Below are 21295 nucleotides of genomic sequence, written 5' to 3' on the forward strand. Positions count from 1 at the left end.
AAGCTAACAGCATGAACAAAAAGTCTGAGATGTGGGTAGGAAATCTGACTCACCATCGGGGAGAGAAAACCTTGCTTTTTCTCACCTAAATAGTAGGAAATGGTTTGATGGCATTGTCCTTCAAAAGACAACAAAGCCTTGAGAACAATCTAGAATTGAGTCCTTCTTCCTGGCACTCCAGGTTAATCTCAGGACACCATCCAGATCCAGCTTGGAGAAAACATTTAAAGCATCTGAGTTCTGATCTAGGTTGTGAGAGTCAGGCAGCTACATCATGGGAACAATCGGACCATCTAAAGGGCTGTATACAAAACCAAAGACTTCTACTTTCTTTTTTTTTTATTGTATTTATTTGTTGTTTCTGGCTGCGTTGGGTCTTTGTTGCTGCACACGGGCTTTTCTCTGGTTGCGGTGAGCGGGGGCTACTCTTCGTTGTGGTGCGCGGGCTTCTCATTGCAGTGGCTTCTCTTGCTGCGGAGCACGGGCTCTAGGCACACGGGCTTCAGTAACTGTGGCATGCGGGCTTCAGTAGTTGTGGCTTGCAGGCTCAGTAGTGGTGGCTCACGGGCTCTAGAGCGCAGGCTCAGTAGTTGTGGCGCATGGGCTTAGCTGCTCCGCGGCATGTGGGATCTTCCTGGACCAGGGCTTGAACCCGTGTCCCCTGAATTGGCAGGCGGATTCTCAACCACTGCGCCACCAGGGAAGCCCAAGACTTCTATTTCCAATGCTAAGCATTAGAAAGCTTTAAATTTTCGGTATGCAAGATGCAGAAAATATTTACCCTCTGGCCCTTTGCAAGAGAAAGTTTGTTGACTCCTGCTCCAAAGGCCAGCACCAAAACCAGGAAGCAGGGATGGCATCTGAGAGACCCAGGCATGTCACCTTCCTCACTCACAGTCAATTAACTCTAGTTTTCCACACAGTTTTAATAGGCAGCATCGCCAACACCAACCCCATGCCCCTTCCTCTCTTTACCACCTGCCCCCAACCCCGGAACCCATACCCAAGACTCACTTGCTGGAATTCATCGTGTACCCAGAGGGGCACTCAGGGATGCACTTGTTATTGTGAATGACATACTGGTGGCAGCCCTGCCTCCGAGAGTTCTTGCATTTGTTGTGCAGGTCCTGGCAGAAGCTGAAGTTCACACAGCGCCAGTCTTGGAAGTGGTAGTAGGGGGGCGGGCAGGTCTCCACACACCTGCCATCCAGGTAGAAGTTGCGACAGGCCACACACTTGGTGGGGTCGTCAGGCTCAGAGCAGTTGCCCAAGCACTCACTGTGGCAACAGAGACCCTCAGCGGTGCAGCCGTGAGACTTACAGATGGTCGGACACACTGGAGAGAGGAAGAAAACAGCTGGTCAGTGGCTTTGCCCAATTCCTGTCTGCACAACAGCAAATTTGGATGAGGAAGTGCAAGACAAACAAAATAATAACAGTAACAGCTCACTTCTACAGCACTTGCTACGTGCCAGGTACAACTATTAACTCATTTCAGCCCCCAAGCCAGTGACGTGATTGTAGATGTTTAACAGCTTCTTCAGGGAGCAAGGCAGAGATGCTCTGCTTTATAGCATTTGCCAATTTCCATGGTGTAAATACTCCCACCACGGTTCCTTTCAAGCTACCCCACCTATAGTTACCGAATGTGGAGCCAGTAAGAGATACATAGTATCACAGCATTAAATAGTACATCCATTGCATAGATACAATAGTAGCAAATAACCTCAAAAGCATAAATCATAGAAAAATGTAGTGAGATGATTAGGAAGTGGTGAGTTTGGAGAATTTATTACCTTTGTTTTAAACATAATTTGTTTAATTGTAAATTGATGTCATTTAAATTTTAACAACAGCTTGTTTAAGAACCAAATTTCCTGAAAATTACCCAACTGGCTTTATCAAGCCAGCTCCAGCACGCAGCTGCAGTACTGGTGTAAATAGATATATCTGGGACCTCCTTGGTGGTGCAGTGGTTAAGAATCCACCTGCCAATGCAGGGGACATGGGTTTGAGCCCTGGTCCGGGAAGATCCCACATGCCGCGGAGCAACTAAACCTGTGCACCACAACTACTGAGCCTGCGCTCTAGAGCCCGTGAGCCACAACTACTGAGCCCACGTGCCTAGAGCCCGTGCTCCACAATAAGAGAAGCTGTGACAATGAGAAGACTGCGCACCGCAATGAAGAGTAGCCCCGGCTCGCTGCAACTAAAGAAAGCCCACACACAGCAATGAAGACCCAATGCAGCCAAAAATAAATTAATTAATTAAAAAAATTTTTTTAAGATAAGAACTCTTTAAAATAAATAAATAAATAGATAGATAATGATCTCCATTTTACAAATGGGGAAACTGAGGTGCAAGGCGGTTAAGCAAATTGCCCAAAGGTCATTCATTGCTTCAACACACACTTGCTTGCACTGATCTAGATATTACAGCTGCTGCAGGAACATGGTGGCCACAGACCCTGCCTTTGGGACCACATGGTCCAATGGAGGAGACATATTCATTATTTAAAAGTATAACTGCATACACAGCAAGCACCGTGCTGGAAGTAAGGGGAGGTGGCATTTCTGCTGTGACCTGCAGGAGATTATGAATGGGAAAGGAGAGGGCTCAGCGGACGGCGGGAAGAGGCTGTGCATGGATTTTGTGGCTGGAGTTTCTTATTTGATGCAACCGAACTTGTCCACTGAAGGCTGGACTCTGCCCTGGCTTCCTGCAGCAGCTTGGAACACATCCCCTTTCTCCCGATGTCTCACGACTCATGACTTCCTGATTCCCCTTAATTTTGGTCCCTCAGCATCTGACCTGGGCTTCCATGACCAGCCCTCCCTTTGCAGGCTGCCAGCAAATTTGTCCCTGGACCGATGGCTTCCCTGAGGCTGGAAAGACCTCGGCCACAGCAGAGCCTGTTCCCTGGGTGCCTTCTTTGCTCAGTCCGTGCACACCTTGGAACGTGGTTTGGAAGCTGGGGAGTGTTCTTCACTCCAAATCCTCAGGCCCTTTGATTGCTGCAATGAACATTCCGGCCCACGTGGACCCCACCAACCAGACCCAGGGAACTGAAGAGGCTTCTGAAGCCACACTCCCACATGAGCATCGCTGTTGGATGGAACTTTCTGTGATGATGGAAATGGTCTCCATCGGCACTGTCCAACACGGTAGCCACTTCCCCGTGGCTGTGGAGTGTGGTTAGTGCAACAAAGAACCAATTTTTTTTTAATTGCAGCAAAATATGTGTAAAACTGACCATCTTAACCGTTTTTCCCGGGCCTCTCACTGTTGTGGCCTCTCCCGTTGTGGAGCACAGGCTCCGGACGCGCAGGCTCAGCGGCCATGGCTCACGGGCCCAGCCGCTCTGCGGCACGTGGGATCTTCCCGGACCGGGGCACGAACCTGCATCCCCTGCATCGGCAGGCGGACTCTCAACCACTGCGCCACCAGGGAAGCCCCATCTTAACCATTTTTAAGTGCACAGCTCAGTGGCATTAAGTTACATTCCCATTGTCGGGTAACCATCCCCACCATCATCTCCAGAACTTTCTCATCTTCCCAAACTGAAACTCTGTCCCCATGAAACACTGACTCCCCAGCCCCTCCCCCAGCCCCTGGCCCCCACCATCTACTTCCTGTCTCTATGGATTTGACTCTTTTAGGGACCTCACGTGAGTGGAATCAGATCGTGTTTGTCCTTTTGTGTCTGGCTTATTTCACTGAGCATCATGTCCTCAAGCTTCATCCATGTTGTAGCAGGTGTCAGAACCTCCTTCCTTTTTAACAAAGGCAGAATTCTAGTTGACGATATCACCAGTGGGTGCTTGACTATATCTTGATAAGGAGGAAAACGTCTATACACAGTAAGATGAGCTAGCTTGAATAACTGTAGCTGCTTATATTTATACAATGAAAATCAATCATATATGTCAAAAAGGGGAGAATCCAAGCTTTGTATAGGTTCTTAGGCAAAATTTTCTGGAATTTTAATTCTCTCCAAGCTTGTCATGATCCAAAGGTGCCAGGGAAAAAATAGTCATTGAATAAGAGATGTGGAATGTGCAAATCAGGATGAATAAATAGAGCTGGTTTTGCTATAAAAAAAATAAAAGGTTCCTTCCTTTTTAAGGGTAATACTATTTCATTGTGTGTATATACCACATTTTGTTTATCCATTCATCTGTCAATTGACTCTAGGGTTACTTAGACCTTTTGCTCACTGTGAATCATGCTGCTGTGATAATGGGTGTACAAATATCTCTTCAAGACTCTACTTTCAGTTCTTTTATGTATATACCCAGAAGTGAATTATTGAATCATACGGTACTTCTATTTTTAATGTTTTTATTGAAGTATCGTTGATTTAGAATGTTGTGTTAGTTCCAGGTGTACAGCACAGTGATTCAGTTTTATATATATATACGTCTATTCTTTTTCAGATACTTTTCCTTTTAGGTTATTACAAAATATTGACGTAAACCACAGCAATATCTTTTTGGATCCATCTCCTGGAGTAATGAAACAAAAATAAACAAATGGGACCTAATTACACTTAAGAGCTTTTGCACAGCAAAGGAAACCATAAACAAGATGAACACACAACCTACAGACTGGGAGAAAATATTTGCAAACAATGTGACTGACAAGGGATTAATTTCCAAAATACTTTTTAATTTTTTGAGGAACCACCATACTACTTTGCACAGTATTTTACATTCCCACCAAGAGTACACAGTAGAAGGTTCCAGCTTCTACTGAGGAACCAAACTTTTCATTGTATTTCAATTTTAATTTTAAAATTGGGGGGGCTACTGGCTCTTGTATTGGACAGCAGAGGCTTAGCGAAAGAAACTCCTTGCCAAAGCCTACGGGTCTCCTGTGGTCTAGTGCCTGCAGTCTCTCTGAGTCCTTCTCCCAAACCCAGGCAGTCCCCACTCCAGCATCCTTCCTGCCCCTCACACCCAGGCTCAGCCCTACCACAGGACCTTTGCATCTGCTGCTCTGGCTGCAGCATCCTCCCCTTATCCTCCCATAACTAGCTCCTTCTCAACCTTCAGGTCTCAACCCCTTAGAAAGACCTTCCCTGACCTCCCCTCTGGAAGTTACTTTCTCCTTCCGGAACCACGTTCTAACACATGATCCTATGACATTTTTCTTACAGCACTTATCACTCTCGAAAATTATCTTGGGTGCTTGTTGACTGTCTCTCTGGAGGGGAGCTTAGGGGGCAGGGCCACTCCTGCTCCATTCACTGCACTGGATCCCATGACACCTACTCCTAGGACAGGGCCTTGCACCCAACAGGAGCTCAGTAGACCCATGTCTGAAAAGACAGAAAGGAGGCAAAAGAAAGGCCTTTGGAGCAGTTCTAAGCCCCCAGTTTTTAGCCAGTGGCTCAGGAATTCATCCAAGAACTCTGAGTTGTAGGAACTTCCCAAACACCATGAAAAATTACATGGAAAATTTGGAGCATCCATGCCTAGGTGCATAGTCTGATTTTCTACATAGATCAAGAAAGAATTAAGAAGCTGTAATAGGAGCAGGGTGGAGTTAACCCCACCAATGTCTGTGTAGGATTATCAGCGTTTACATACCCGCCCCCCATTGGATTCTTACTTAATTCTAACAAAGACCCGGGGAGGGAGCGGGGTAAGTAACATTGTCTCCATCTCACAGAGGAGAGAAGACTTGCTCAGCTGAGATGCAGCAGGGCCAAAACCCGAACTTCGATCTTTTGGCTCTGAACTCGACATTCCTGGGTCTCAAGAAGTACACGGCCATCCACAGGGTCCACCCAGTCAGGGGGAGGAGTGACATGCAGACAGCTCTCCACCCACAGGCATGCCACAAAGCTTTCTCTAAAGAATCCATGACAGCCTCAGTTTTCTTGTCTGTCAAATGGGGATGATAAGCCCTTAACTCCTTCTCACACTTAAAAGAGGGGGGCTTCCCTAGTGGTGCAGTGGTTGAGAGTCCGCCTACCGATGCAGGGGACACGGGTTCGTGCCCCGGTCCGGGAAGATCCCACATGCCGCGGAGCAGCTGGGCCCGTGAGCCATGGCCGCTGGGCCCGCGCGTCCGGAGCCCGTGCTCCGCAGCGGGAGAGGCCACAACAGTGAGAGGCCGGCGTACCGCAAAAAAAAAAAAAAAAAGAGGGGATGCGGGTAAGGAACTGGATTCTTTGATAGACAAAGTGTAGGTTGGATATCAGTTAGCTACTCTGGGCATTATTATTATTTCCATTGTCATTAATAATCTGTCTAGAGGACCCAAGGAACTCCATGGCAGGAAGCAATACAGAAAGCAGACAATTATTTAGGACCCACAAAGACTCCACCCTCTGGGAAAGCACATGTGCGAGCAGGAAGGGGCCTGTTTCCTGGGCTGGGGCTGCATCTGAGGATCAGCCCTTAAGTTCAAAAGAGGTGTCAGCAAAGACCTCACAAAAACTTCCCAAACACATAAGCTTTCCGGCCTAGACAATGCTAAGAAAAACGATCCAACACTCACAAATAAGGCCAGAGGTTAGCCACAGGGCTATTCAATCTTCCTCTGGAGCCCTGCCTAAGAGGCCCACTTGAGAACAACTTCATTCTCCAGCAAAGGAGCTGGCAACATTTTCCCATAGAGGGTCACAAAGCATATGTTCGGGGCTTATGTTCGGTGTCACAACTAGTCCACTCTGTCGCTGTGGCGTGAAAACAGCCCAGAGAAGGCTTATGGGGACAAACGCATTGTGTCCAATAAAACTTTATATTTATACAAAAGCAAGCAATGGGCTGGATCATTTGCCAACCCAGGCAAATGATCAGAGGTAAGTTTCAATACAGTGAAACTTATCTGTGATTGATTTACTTATTTTTTTAAATATTTATTTATTTATTTGGTTGTGCTGGGTCTTAGTTGCAGCAGGCAGGCTCCTTAGTTGAAGCTCCAGGGCTCCTTAGTTGCAACATGCAAACTCTTGTTGCGGCATGCATGTGGGATCTAGTTCCCTGACCAGGGATTGAACCTGGGTTCCCTGCCTTGGGAGCACGGAGTCTTAACCACTGTGGTACCAGGGAAGTCCCTGACTCACTATTTCTATTAGTGCCTCAACTCCAGGAAGCCAGATGTCAACTTATAGATGGATACGTTGTAAATCATTTTTTATCCCATAGAAGAAATAACCTCCAAAAATGACAGGTTTATTGCCCCTGGGACATGAAGTGTCCCCATATCTAACTTTGCAATCCTAGTTCAGTGATTATACATGCTTTGGCTTTACCATCCAGCCGGTGCCCTCACTAAAGGGTTAAAAGTGTTGACAGGTGCTTTTTTGTGCTTTTTTTTTTTTCTTTGCATAAGAGTTGTGTATTTTAACTTTTGAAGACTATACTTTGATAGTGATAAGTCTGCTCTGGGTGTCTCCCATTCCGTTTCCAAGTACTTTATCTTATTTAATAGAAGCGCCACTGCGGGTGTCCCCCACCCAGGTTGAATTATGAAAACCACACATCTGGCAAGATGAAAATGGAGGAGGGGTCTGACTCTCCTCTCCCTGTGCACCTTGCCCTGCCCCTTTATAGACACCAAATGAGCCACAGCCACAGTCCCAGCAGCCCTGGCTCAGAGGGCCACCACACCCAGGCTGTTTCTGCCAGAGAGGATGGCAGCCTTCTCAAGAAAATGCCCAGCAGTCCGGGAGCTATGGACCTTCCCAGGACAGGTACATGATGTGTGTGTATGCAACATGCACATGCCCAGACCTCCCTCCTCCAAACACACAAGTTCCTTGTTCATCCATCTCCCATCCCCCACCCCCCCACACCCAAGCTGCCTTGGGCTGCTGGCCTCAATTTCCTCCCAATTCTCCCCTGAAGTTTCCAAAAGCCCCTGGTCTCCAGTTCCACTAGCAGAAGCAGCCACTACCCTCCTGAAACTCTCACCTCAAGTGGCTTTTTCACTACACCCCGCTGAGAAGATTGAAAACTGAACTCTAAGTAAACCGGCAGAGCGGGAAGGAGGGGGCAGAGTCAGCATCCTCCGGGTGGACCCTCTGAAGTAAGTGGAAGACTCCTCACCAAACGATGCTTTCCCCAGAGAGAGGTCTACAGAAATGCCAACTGGTTTAAGAGATGCGGTATAAAGCCAAGGAGACAGGTGCAATTTGACCTCAGTATTTCTACTGCTAGGAATTATCCTGCAGACAAGGGACCATATGTGCACTTAGACACCTAGACAAGGATATTCTTTACCCTACAGGACATTAACCATTGGGGTTTATGACTGAAAAAGCCTGTAAACAACATAAAAGTCCAAAGCAGGAGACTGTGTAAGTAAATTAATGTGGATCAAGGAAGTAGAATAGTACGCAGCTGTGAAAATGGAAGTGGCTCTATGTATTTTGATGTTGGAGTCACTTCCAAGATAGCATTAAGGGGAAAAAAGTGTCTAAAGAACATAGCTTGTTCATGGAAAAAGGAAAGAGATGTACATTGTGGGAATACAAAATGGACAGCTAGAGTGGGAGACAGTTTGGTCGTTTCTTATAACGTTAAACATATACTTCTGATCCTTACCACAGAACCTAGGGGTTTACCCAGGTGAAGTGAAGAACAAAACAAAATACTTATGTACACACAAAGACCTGTATTTGAATGTTTATAGTGGCTACATTTGTAATCACCCCAAACTGGAAACAAACTAAATATCCCTCAACTGGGGAATGGATAAACATTGTATCTCCATGCAACAAACTCTAGGGAGCCGTCAAAGCAGAATGAAGTGCCGATTTCCACAACACAGGGATGAATTTCAAATGCATGGTATTGACTGTAAGAAGCTGGTCTCCAAAGCTACACATTCTAGGATCCCATTTTATATGACATCCTGGAAAAAGCAAAACTATAGAGACAGTGAACACATTAGTGGTAACCAGGGGCTGGAACTGCAAATGACACACAGAAATTTGGAAGATGATGGAACCATTCCATATCTTGACTGTGGAAGTGGTTACATGACTATAGAATCAGTCAAAACTCACAGAACATTACACCAAAACGGGTGAACTCTGCTGTACGGAAATTACATCTTAAAATGAGGGGGAAAGAAAAGGACAAATAGGACACATGTCCGTCTGGAAGGGCCACAAGAAATGTGCCCCGTGACTGCCTGTGGGGAGGGGAATGTGGATGAAGTGGAGGGTGGGTAGCAACATCCTTGCATATCAGCACAAGTTGATTTTAATTTTTTCCTATGAATGTGTACGCCCTTCTAAAACTGAACTCTATTTAAAAATACATTTTTAATATAACTGAATCACTCTGCTGTACACTTGAAACTAACACAACACTGTAAATAACTATACTTCAATAAAAATTTGAAAAATAAAAATACATTTTTAGAAACTCTGCTAGATGATTAAGAAATGTTTTTGATCCATTATACCATTCTACTCCCCAAATATTCCTGAAGTGACTGTGTCAGAATAGCCGACAGGCATCAACGAGAGCTTTACAAAGTTTCTCTTAAGATCTTTTTTTGCCTTAGTACAAAATCAACAGTCAAAGCAACTAAACACCGTGTAAGAGCATTTTCTTGTTCTTAGAAAATACCCCCGAAGAATTAAAGGCAAAGGAACAATATGCGTGCATCTGACTCTCCGATGATTCAGGGGGGAAAAAATTAATCTGTATATAATGTGTACATAAGGATAACAGAGAGATAATAAAACAAATGGGGTAAAACTAGTGAATTTAGATACAATTCTTGCAAGTTTTCTGTCAACTTGCAAACTACATCAAAATTAAACGTTACCAATTTATAACCAAGCAAGGTTAAAAGCTGCAATACTGGGAGAAAACAAAGGCCCTGCGGTAAAAACATGCTTATAAAAATACAGCCACTTTTGGTTTCTTTGCCTTCTTAAGTTCAAATCAATTTGGTTTTTCTCAGTTAAGTATATATATGGTAAAAACAAAACAAAAACTTTTTTTTAAAACCCCTATTAAATGTTTCCATAGCACGACATATGTTAATAACATCTTGCTACATTCCTTTCCAAAGCCCGTGGTTAAAAAAAAAAAAAAAGATTTATTATTCCAAAAATTACTGCTTTCCAGAAATTTCCAAACGGAACAGTTGCGTCATGGGCCTGCATGACACATTAACCACAGGGCCTCGTGGCTCTCCCTGAAAGTGTGAATATTATAAACTCCATAAAGTAATTTACTTTGTTTCCATCCTAAGCCTTTCTCTCCCGCGCCAGCCCCAGACCCTGGCAGACGAGGTTCGAATCCCCGGAGCCCCGGGGCGCGGGCAGCACTTAGTCGGGAAATTCCTCCCCTTGGAATCTAGTTGATTTAATGGTGGGACTGGGGGTGGGGGAGCGCTAGGTGAACTTTTGACGGCTGGGTGGTCAACAAACGCCCTTTCGGGTATGCGCTCCCTGAGAAGCGGCGACAGCAGGAGGTCGCGTCCTTGAAGCTGGGAAGCTCCCCCTTTCCTCCCCTGACAATGCCACCCCCGCCGGCGCGAGTAGATTCGCTTCCCAGATGCGTTTGGAATCGAGTGGCGGAGCTCTTCGGAGAAATACGGCGCATGCAGGACAGAAAGGAGGCGGAGCCCCGAGGGGAGGGGGAGCCTCCCCGCTAAGGCAGCCTCAGGATTGGTTGGTTCCAGGCATCTATGTGTGTGTTCAGGAGGGGCGGACGCTGGGCAGGAGAAGCCCCGCCCCCGCGAGCTAGTGGCGGCCGCGAAGCACAAAGCCCGAGGCGCACTCCACTCCGTGGAATCCAGGCCAGGCAGTGACGGCGGCCGCAGCACCGCCCTCGCGCTCAACCAATGGGCGGGCGTGCTGCCGGGGCGCTGGCCCCGCCCCCGGGCGCTCGGGGCTCCGCTCGTTCGACTGGCGCTCCGGCAGTGACCGCCGCCGGGCGGTCCGCGCTGGGGGCTCCGGGAGGGCTTCTCGAGGGTGCCCTAATCAGACCTTGAAGGGCGGGTCTGCAGAGGATGGAACTTTGGAAAAAGTTAAAGAAAAGGAGAAACCGAGTGTGCGGGCCGCCTCAAGCAGCCACCGGGTGGCTTGGTCCGCGCGCGGATCTGGGCTCGTGCCCGGGAGAAGATCGGGTCACCGCGTGGCAGGCAGCGCCTGGGATGGCCGAGGGGGGCCCTGGCCCCAGGCCTCACTCGAGAGGGGCTCAGAGAGGGGCAGCGGCTCGCCAAGGGTCGCACAGCACAGTCTCCCAAATTGGGGGTGAGGGGGGCGTGGCAAGGGGATAGTCCCACTCTGTCGGACCCTACCCACAAGGTTTAGACCCCTCACTCGCCCAGAATACCAAGGACCATACTCATAAATTACATTCTTAATAAAACTTACAACGTTTCTTTTCGGGGTGCCCTCCGGCCACTGTTCCCCTAGCATTTGAAGATGTCCACCTATACTTGCAATTCCAGTAGACTGAAGCAGCAAATGGGCATTCACTAACGCCCCCCGCCCACTCCACGTGAATACACTTTAAACTGTATATTCCGTTTGCAGAATACAACATTCAACCCATATCGGTTAATAAGCTCTTATTAACCCTATTATTCAAACAACCATCTCCATTACAGATGGAGAAACTTAAGCACAGAAGGCTGTTCTGCTAATGCGAGCTCAGCTAGCAAGCAGCAGGGCCAAACTGGAACCCAGCTCTCCCAGGGAGACTGGGAAGGCGTGTGGCATCAGGGACTTACACTGTGGGTTTAATTCACAGTGTTTCCCACTTTGACCCACCTGGATTTGGCACCTTCCTGGCATTGGGATGCAGAAAGGGATGGTGACCTTGTCTCTACTCTCGCAGGATGCACAAAAGAGACAGACAGGTAAGGCCCATGAAGGGGAGGCTTATTACTGCATCTGCCTTCTTACTGCCTCCCAGTGCCAGGCACACACAGCAGGAGCACAGTGAAGCTCATAGAGGGAAAAAAAAAAGTGGAGGGAATCAGGTGACTGGCTTTGTCCCAGCAGGAGAGGGACAGCACATGCAAATGTGTGAATCATCAGGGCTGCCTTTAACTATAAACAGTTCAGAGTTGATGAAGGGCAAAGTACAGAGGAAAAGGTATGGGACATCAGGCAGGCAGGACGGTTAGGGAGCCGAGGGGCTTGGACTTTGCATCACAGGAGGAGCCGAAGAAGGGCTTCAACCAGAAAAGACACCACCAGATCCACATTTGGGGCCAATTTTCTGGCTCTCTGGTGGGTGGCTGAAGAAGGCAAGAGGGAACAGGGAGGAATAGGCTGGCTTCTGAAGCCATTAGGGAGGTGGAGTCATCAGGATTTATCACATGGATGACTCCCAAGTTTCCACCTTGGGCAGGTGCAGAAGACTCAAAAGATGAACTAAGAAGAAAAACTAGGTGCTCAAACTTGGACCATCTGGTTTGAGATGTGGAGTCCAGGATGTCAGGGCTTCTGCACATGACTGACTGTTTGCAGTTGCTAAGTCACACCTCAAACAACCCCAGCCTGCTCCTGAAAACCACTCTTGCTAAAGTGCCTGGGCCCTTGTTTGTCGTGGACATTTTAGAACTTTCCCCTCATTTATGTATGTAATACGTACACATTTTAGGCAATTAACTGTAACAATGACTTTTTAAAAGTTGTTGAGTTTTAAGGGCTTCCCTGGTGGCACAGTGGTTGGGAATCTGCCTGCCAATACAGGGGACACGGGTTCGAGCCCTGGTCCGGGAAGATCCCACATGCCATGGAGCAACAAAGCCCGTGCGCCACAACTATTGAGCCCACATGCCACAACTACTGAAACCCACGTGCCTAGAGCCCATGCTCTGCAACAAAGAGAAGCCACCACAATGAGAAGCCTGCACACCACAACAAAGAGTAGCCCCCGCTCACCACAACTAGAGAAAGCCCACGCGCAGCAACGAAGACCCAATGCAGCCAAAAATTAATTATTTTTAAAATTGCTAATATTAATTTAAAAAGTTGTTGAGTTTTAGCCTACTTGTGTTTTCTACTTCTTGAGCCAATGTAACTTTTACAGGATTTAGAAATTAATGGCAAGAGAGCACAACTTATGAGATGTGGGCATAGCTGTTCTCAGGGGCAAATTCAGAGCCTTAATTTCTTGCAAAAGGAAATGATTAACCTAAATAAAATAAGCACTTAAACCAGTAAATGAAGTTATTTTAATAATATTCCCCCAATTATTTATTACCAGAGCTGGCTTTATAATTTTTTCATGGATTTTAAGTTACATTTCCATTTTCCTTCTTTATTTTATATACTTGTTCTTCCCACATCCTTTTTTTTTCTTAGTTACACTATATATATAGTGTAACTCTCTATATATTGAGTCTTCCTGCTAAAACAGCACTGTCCAATAAACAGTCTGCATTGACAGAAAAGTTCTGTATCTGTGCTGTGCAATTTGGTAGTCACTAGCCACATGTAGACACTGGGTGATGGAAATTGGCTAGTGTGACTGAGAAACTGAATTAATTTTCCTGTGGCTAATGGCTACCCTATTGCACACTGCAGCTCTAAAAGATCCAGCTCTTGAACTTTTTTCTAATCAGTTAGTCCCTGCTAATTTACTATTTCCTTCTTCCTGTGTAGATTTGTTTCATTATTCGTTGTCTCATTTCTGTGATTTCTCTATATAATTATTTAAGTCTGCATTCACACCTCCCCAGTCTTCTAAAGCATCTATCCTTGCAGTGCTGAGATCCACCTTTGACCAAAGTTAAGAGTTGTGTTTTGTTTTTAATTATCACATGGCGGGAGTTTGTCTTGCATGCTTGTTTGGTTAAGCTTTTAAAAATTAATTTCCAGTTACGTGTACTTGCAGCCAGAGATTAGGCAGTTCAACGTCTGCTTTTTGGAATGCGTTGGGTTTCTTTTTTTTGTTTTTGTTTTTATTTGAGATTTAACAGATGATTAGTTTTTCTAAATATTCCAAGAGCACTTTAAAATGTGTATTGTTTGCAGAATACAAAGTTCAGCCCATATCTTTTACCACGATCTTATTAACTGTATTATTCAAACTCCTTGTTGCCTAATTGAAGTTTATCTACATGATCAAGGCTATGTTTGTGACTCCCCTGAGGTTTCTTTTTTCTTTTCTTTTTTTTAAATTTATTTTTGGTTGCAGTGGGTCTTCGTTGCTGCGTGTGGGCTTTCTCTAGTCGTGGCGGGCAAGGGATACTCTTCATTGCGGTGCGTGGGCTTCTCATTGTGTTGGCTTCTCTTCATTGCGGTGCGCAGGCTTCTCATTGTGGTGGCTTCTCTGTTGCAGAGCACAGGCTCTAGGCACAGTAGTTGTGGCACGTGGGCTCAGTAGTTGTGGCGTACGGGCTTAGTTGCTCCACTGCATGCGGGATCTTCCCAGACCAGGGCTCGAACCTGTGTCCCCTGCATTGGCAGGCGGATTCTTAACCACTGCACCACCAGGGAAGCCCCTCCCCTGAGTTTTCTTAATTCTCCTTGTATTTCCTACAATTTGTTCTCTAAAGTTGGTTCTATGAATACTCTACCCTCATTAAAGACTGTCCCTTCACCAGTGCAAAACCTTTCTCCCCTTTCCTCCCTGATAATGCCTGCTGCCTTGAATTCTCTGCATATTTTTCTCATTCATATTTGCCCACAGGTTTAAGTTTTCTCTGTCATTTTTGGAATTAGGTATAACCATTTTCTTTTTCTTTTTTAATTGAAGTATAGTTGATTTACAATGTTGTGTTAATAGGTATAACCATATTCTAGTGGGGAGAGTTGAGAGAGAGAGAGAGAGAAAGAACCACAGCCTCCACGGGAACAAAGAAGTGGGAATGGGAAATGTCAGAGTCTGAAATCTGTCTCTGTGGAAGGTCTGAATTGCAAGAAGGGTTTCCCTGGGGACAATCTCCACCATAAAAAGGTCCACTCACATGACTGATGGCTTCTCAGTAACAAGTACACGGTGGTCTTGAATAGTGTACAGGTCGACAGAAGCCAGTTTCCCTGGAGCTGCTACACCCACGGGCTGGCAGAGTTTGGGCACAGTGACAGGGAATGGAGAAAATTTCCTCAACTCCTAAAGGACAAAAATAAACAGTAGAATGTACTGCCTCTCTGTGGAGACACCATGAAACGGAATCATCAGAATGAAAAAAACACCTATTTTAAATTCCATCATGACCAAAAAGAGACAACGTTCAGCTTATTTCCTTATTGAGTTGGTTCCTAAAGCCAGCCTGGCTGCTTTATTTTTCCATCTAGAAGAAATGAGAAGCTTGGTGTGGCGTGTCCATTCCAGGAGCCCCGTGGCTGTTCTTGGGACACTCCAGTGTGCACACTTCAGACACTGCTATTCTACTAGAAGAAGATGGAGTTCTCTGATGGGGGTGGGGGTACCCATTTGCTGCCCATGTTTATTTCGACTTAAGAAAAGAATGTGTTTGTCCCTTTGCCACTGGATCCTCAGACTTTTACTGGGTCTTTGGATCCACTTTGCAGCCCTCTATCTACCTGAGCAAACACCCCGTACACCTGGAACTTCCTGGCTCTGCTTCTATTTACGATGCCAAGCCCCAGCACACACTTGGGAGAAATGCATGAAGGAAATTAAAGCTGTGCAAATGCTTTCCCATCCGACTGAATGAAAGGTATCATCTAAGAAAGTTCTAAGAAAGATGGATAGCATTTCAACTCCCAAACTAAGTCACCTGATGGGGAGAAAGCTTACTGGTAAAAAAAAAAAAAAAAAAAGCCTCTTTTACATGCATACTACGACCCTGGAGGAATTTTCTTTCCCCACCAGGATCAACAATATCCACACCCTCACTCTCCAGCCAGTATTTATTCACAGGTGGATTGTTTTCTGCACCATGGAGATGCCCTAGAAACCCTTTTGACCCCTACAGACAGGTTCTCTGACTACTAACTTTTAGTTTCTTAATTAAAACGTTGACTAGGCAGCAAAACACACCCTGTTGCCAATCCCATCACCATCTTCCTTCTAGGGCCCTCAATCAACAGCTCTGAGCTCCTACTGAGTGGCAGGCACCATCCTGGGCGCTGAACACAAGCTGGTGAATAGAACAGACACAGTTCGACCCGCCTCCTGGGGAGACAGAAATCAGTGCACCAGCACAAGAACATTTAGTTACAAATCAAGAACATTTTGTTACAAATCATGCTGATACTCCAAGCAAGTTCACAGTGGGGCTGTAACGGGCCTAACCTATTAATTTCCTCAGATGGTTTTTCTGTTAAAGCTAAAGAGTTTCTTTCTTGCCTTGAACAGCCAGAGAGCCAAATGCCATTTTCTGGCTGAACCCTCTGCCTTACCTTAGTCACTCCAGTTTCCCCCTCCATCTTTGCCATGTGATCAAGTTGATGGACAGACGGACAGTCAACCATGCTTCCTAGTCCCTCGGCCTCCAGGCCTGGGATGGGGAAGGTGTGATGGGCTCAGATTGTCCAAATGTGTTCTCTCGAGGCTCACCCGTCACACCTAGGATCCACAGCTTCAAATCACTCATATGTGGAGCACAAAGAATTATGAAGCCAGGCAGACCTGGGTTTGGAGTGGATGCAGCCATTTCCTCATCACATGATTCCACTTTTTGTGCCTTGGTTTCCCCATGTGTACACGGGGACAGTAATGGTACCTTGGGCTGTCCTGAGCATCAGATGGGATAATGCCTGAAATGTGCCTGGCACACCATCTGGCCCCTTGCAGGGTTTGCAAAGGTGTCATCAGCACCAGCAACAATTTCAGACATCTCCTCTCTCAGTCTCCTCCATAAAATAGCTATAACAGTGTCCAATATCCTGTGGGGAAGGGGGGGGGCATTGGATGGATTAAATGACCAATTTTTTTTTTTTTTTTTTTGCGGTACGCGGGCCTCTCACTGCTGTGGCCTCTCCCGTTGCAGAGCACAGGCTCCACACGCGCAGGCTCAGCGGCCATGGCTCACGGGCCCAGCCACTCCGCGGCATGTGGGATCTTCCCAGACCGGGGCACGAACCCGTGTCCCCTGCATCGGCAGGCGGACTCTCAACCACTGCGCCACCAGGGAAGCCCTAAATGACCAAATTTAAAGCGTGCCCCCAGAAATATTTGTTTCCTTCCCCTTGAGGCGTTCTTGGGGAAACTGTGTTCATCCTCACTTTTGCATGTTGCTCCACAAATCTGCCAGGTATGGGAGGAGGGACAGACTGAGACATGGTTTCATTGGTGACCCTGGACTAACGGCTGATCCTGCAAATCCAGCTCGTCGCTGTGCTCCATCCAATTCAACAAATGCAAATACATACCTGTTCTGTGCCAGGCAGCCGCAGGCCAGGCGTGGGAGGCAGCAACGAATGGGCTGTCCCTGCCCTCCAGGACTCCCACAAGTGAGCACAGAAAGGTCCCAGCTGGACACTTCTGTATGTCCCTCGGGATCTGAACCCACAGTCTCTGCACATTCCCATCAACCCCACACTGCCCTCTTCCTCAAAAGGAAATAGCCTATGTGACAAAGCGAAAGAGAGGCATGGACATATATACACTACCAAACGTAAGGTAGATAGATAGTGGGAAGCAGCCGTAGAGCACAGGGAGATCAGCTCGGTGCTTTGTGACCGCCTGGAGGGGTGGGGTGGGGAGGGTGGGAGGGAGGGAGATGCATGAGGGAAGGGATGTAGGAACAGATGTATATGTATGACTGATTCACTTTGTTATAAAGCAGAAACTAATAAAAAATATAAATAAATAAATAAATAAATAAAAATTAAAAAAAAATTTTTTTAAAAAGGAAATAGCCTAAAAGAAGTGCCCAGGGGGACTTCTATGGTGGTGCAGTGGTTGAGAATCCACCTGCCAGTGCAGGGGACAGGGGTTCAAGCCCTGGTCCGGGAAGATCCCACATGCCCCACAGCAACTAAGCCCGTGCACCACAAATACTGAGCCTGCGCTCTAGACCTAGCGAGCCACAATTACTGAAGCCCGCGTGCCACAACTACTGAGGCCCTCGCGCCTAGAGCCCGTGCTCGGCAACACGAGAAGCCACCGCAATGAGAAGCCCGCGCACCTCAACGAAGAGCAGCCCCCACCCACCACAACTAGAAGAAGCCCGCGAAGACCCAACACAGCCAAAAATAAATAAATAAATAAAAATTTTTAAAAAAGAAGCGCCCAGGGCTCTAAATAAAACACACTTCATGCTCTTTCTAAAGCCCAGCTATGTCATAAAACAACTGCGCTTCCCAGTGATATTGCAATGGCCTCTGAAACCACTTGGAAGTTTCTAGAAGGGCTCTCCCACAGTAGCAGAACACTGGGACTGAAAGGGAAAACACAAGATGCCCAATTTTCCTCTCAGAAATCAAGATTTAATAGCCTCCTAAGGAAACCATAATTGGAGGGCTATGGGGTGCATTCCTCCCCGAGGCCTGTGATTATGGAACGCCAGGAAAGGTTGGGAATTTGGACCATGAGCAACTTTGGGCTCAGACTAAAATGAGTCTGACCCAAAGCAAGAGGTGTAGCTAAGTCCCTTCATGTACACACACAGACACTGAAAGAGAGCTGGATGGGGCACAAAGAGATTGGAAAGAAATTCTCATGCAGAGAAACAAAGCTACAGTCAGCTAAAATATGGGTCCGGGGTGGGGGATGGCCAAGATAAGGACTGGCCCATTGGTGCCGGAGTCAGCTACCCCTCCAAGAGAAAGCCAGGAGGCAGATGCTAAGCTGAGGGAGGGTGGTCTAAGGGAAGGATGTGAGACAGGTGGTCCTTACACCCCACTTGGTATTTTATTTAGGGTAGGGTGTGCCAGTGGTTAGAAACTAAGGCCAGAGAATAAGATCCAAGGTGGGCTCTGCCATTCCCTGATTCTGGGCTCTTGGGTAAGTGTCTTAGCTTCTCCAAACCTTGTTTTCCCCTTTTGTAAAATGGAAGATCATTAGGCCACCCACTTTGTAGAGTTGCTATGAGGTCCATTCTGTGCCTCGGTTGTGGCACAGAAATAAAGATGTGTTCCAGGGAATTCCCTGGCAGTCCAGTGGTTAGGACTCTGAGCTCTCACTGCCGAGGGCCCAGGTTCAGTCCTGGTCAGGGAACTAAGATCTCACAAGCCATGCAGCATGGAGAAAGAAAGGAAGGAAGGAAGGAAGAAAACCTATTCCTTCAAAATCCCCAGGCAACCTCAGGGCCTTTGCACATGCTGTTCTGACCACCTAGAATTCACTCTGCCCCCCACCCCACCCCGTGCTGCCCATGGCAACTTCCCCTTCATCCTTCTGGTCTAAGCTCAAACCTTAGCCTCAGAGGGGCTCCCTCAACCTCTTTATCTAAAGGAGACCCCTCTCACTTCACCCCATCTTGTCACCCTGACGTAATTGCTTCCAGGATTTACTGCCACCTGAAATTATCTTGTCCATCTCTCTGTGGACATGTTTACTGCTGCCTGGCCCACTGGAACATGGGCTACAGGAGAGCAGGCCCCTTGCATTTTTTAATTCACTGCCAGACCCCAGAGCCCATCACAGATGGAGAGCCACACAAACAGTAGCTGCTGCTTTTAATAATGTCCTCATGTGGGCTAAGAATTCTGCCAGCCCACAGGAAACATGGGGGCCAGTCACAGACCTGAAGGGTGACAAAACTGAGGCCTCCCTAGCAGTAGGTTGGGCCACAGGGCAATGCCACATCTCAGCCCCCTGTTTCTATCTGAGAAGTGAATTACAGCCTTTTCTGCTCACCATATTTATAGGGAAAATGGGGTTAGGTCCACGGCAGTCAAGCACATCATCAGTGGCACATAATAAAACAAGAATCTAATTTTAAGAAAAGAGTAACAGTTTTACACATGTTAAATGGTTAAGAAATACACAATCATGGCAATATATAAGACACTTGATCTTGAAAGGGCCTGAAGTTTGCTTGTACGGAAGTGGGTGTCGGAAGGCTGTAGCCTGTGAGTGATGGTGAAAAGATGGAGAGGGAGGGTTGTCTGAAATCGGATGCAAAGTCAGAACCTCAGATGCAGATGGTGGCGGCTCGTAACCCATGAGGGGCGCTGAGGGGACTGGTGGGTGTTTGAGGTGCGTGCCCGCGTTTTGTGTCACCTGGGTGCAGTTTTCAGAGTTCAGCTCCCCTGGTGTTTCTCGGAGATGAGATCGCACGGAAGCAAACTCAAAAAAAATTCTTTTTTTCTTATTCTTCCCCCTTCCCGTATCCTCAAGTCCATTCTCTAGTAGGTCTGAGTCTTTATTCCTGTCTTGCCCCTAGGTTCTTCATGACCTTTATTTTTTTTTTAAGATTACATATATATGTGTTAGCATACGGTATTTGTTTTTCTCTTTCTGACTTACTTCACTCTGTATGACAGACTCTAGGTCCAACCACCTCACTACAAATAACTCAATTTCGTTTTTTTTTTATGGCTGAGTAATATTCCATTGTATATATGTGCCACATCTTCTTTATCCATTCATCTGTCGATGGACACTTAGGTTGCTTCCATGTCCTGGCTATTGTAAATAGAGCTGCAATGAACATTGTGGTACATGACTCTTTTTGAATTATGGTTTTCTCAGGGTATATGCCCAGTAGTGGGATTGTTGGGTCGTATGGTAGTTCTATTTTTAGTTTTTTCAGGAACCTCCATACTGTCCTCCATAGTGGCTGTATCAATTTACATTCCCACCAACAGTGCAGGAGGGTTTCCTTTTCTCCACACCCTCTCCAGCATTTATTGTTTGTAGATTTTTTGATGATGGCCATTCTGACCAGTGTGAGATGATATCTCATTGTAGTTTTGCTTTGCATTTCTCTAATGATTAATGATGGCAAACTCAAAATTTGCATCATGCTCAAATTGGTCCTGTATAGTGTTGGAATAAATTCAAGTCTTCAAATCGAGCCTTAGAGCAGGGCTGACCGTACAACCTTGGAAACAACACAGACCAGGTGGGAGCGTCCAGTGTAATGTCACCCACACTGGAGCCTGGATGCATGACCCACCTGAGGCCAGTGTGGGTCTCAGCACAAGCCTGGCATCGCCATCATAATTAAGGCTTAATTCCTCCAAGCACGCCTTGCAGAGAGCAGTGAATGTACAACAGACCTCCCTCCCCTGGGCAGCCTGCAGAGGCTAGACATTTATTTGGAATCTCCAGCTTACGCTCTTAAATGTGTGCACACGTTGAGATCGACCCTGCAGAAGTCATCTATTTGACTCCATAAAAGAGCCGTGTGGGTTTGAGGATAAAAATCACAAGTGAATAACTCGCAGGTTAAAATCCAGAATGTTCTGCATCACCCCCCATCTTTGAATACGAA

At 46.6% G+C, this 21295-nt stretch overlaps 1 protein-coding gene across 4 annotated transcripts in view; it reads right to left on the reverse strand.

Moving 5' to 3' along the window:
• INSR (insulin receptor) overlaps window positions 1-21295 on the reverse strand; it is a 130603-nt gene that overhangs the window by 47342 nt on the left and 61966 nt on the right. For all 4 annotated transcript variants that reach the window (XM_082623572.1, XM_082623573.1, XM_082623571.1 and 1 more), the window contains exon 3: window positions 1015-1336. In XM_082623572.1, the coding sequence (XP_082479698.1) occupies window positions 1015-1336 (322 nt within the window). The remainder of the gene's footprint in view (window positions 1-1014; window positions 1337-21295) is intronic.

The sequence above is a fragment of the Mesoplodon mirus genome (genome assembly GCF_964341445.2).
Source record: "Mesoplodon mirus genome assembly, chromosome: 5".
Lineage (NCBI taxonomy): Eukaryota > Metazoa > Chordata > Mammalia > Artiodactyla > Ziphiidae > Mesoplodon > Mesoplodon mirus.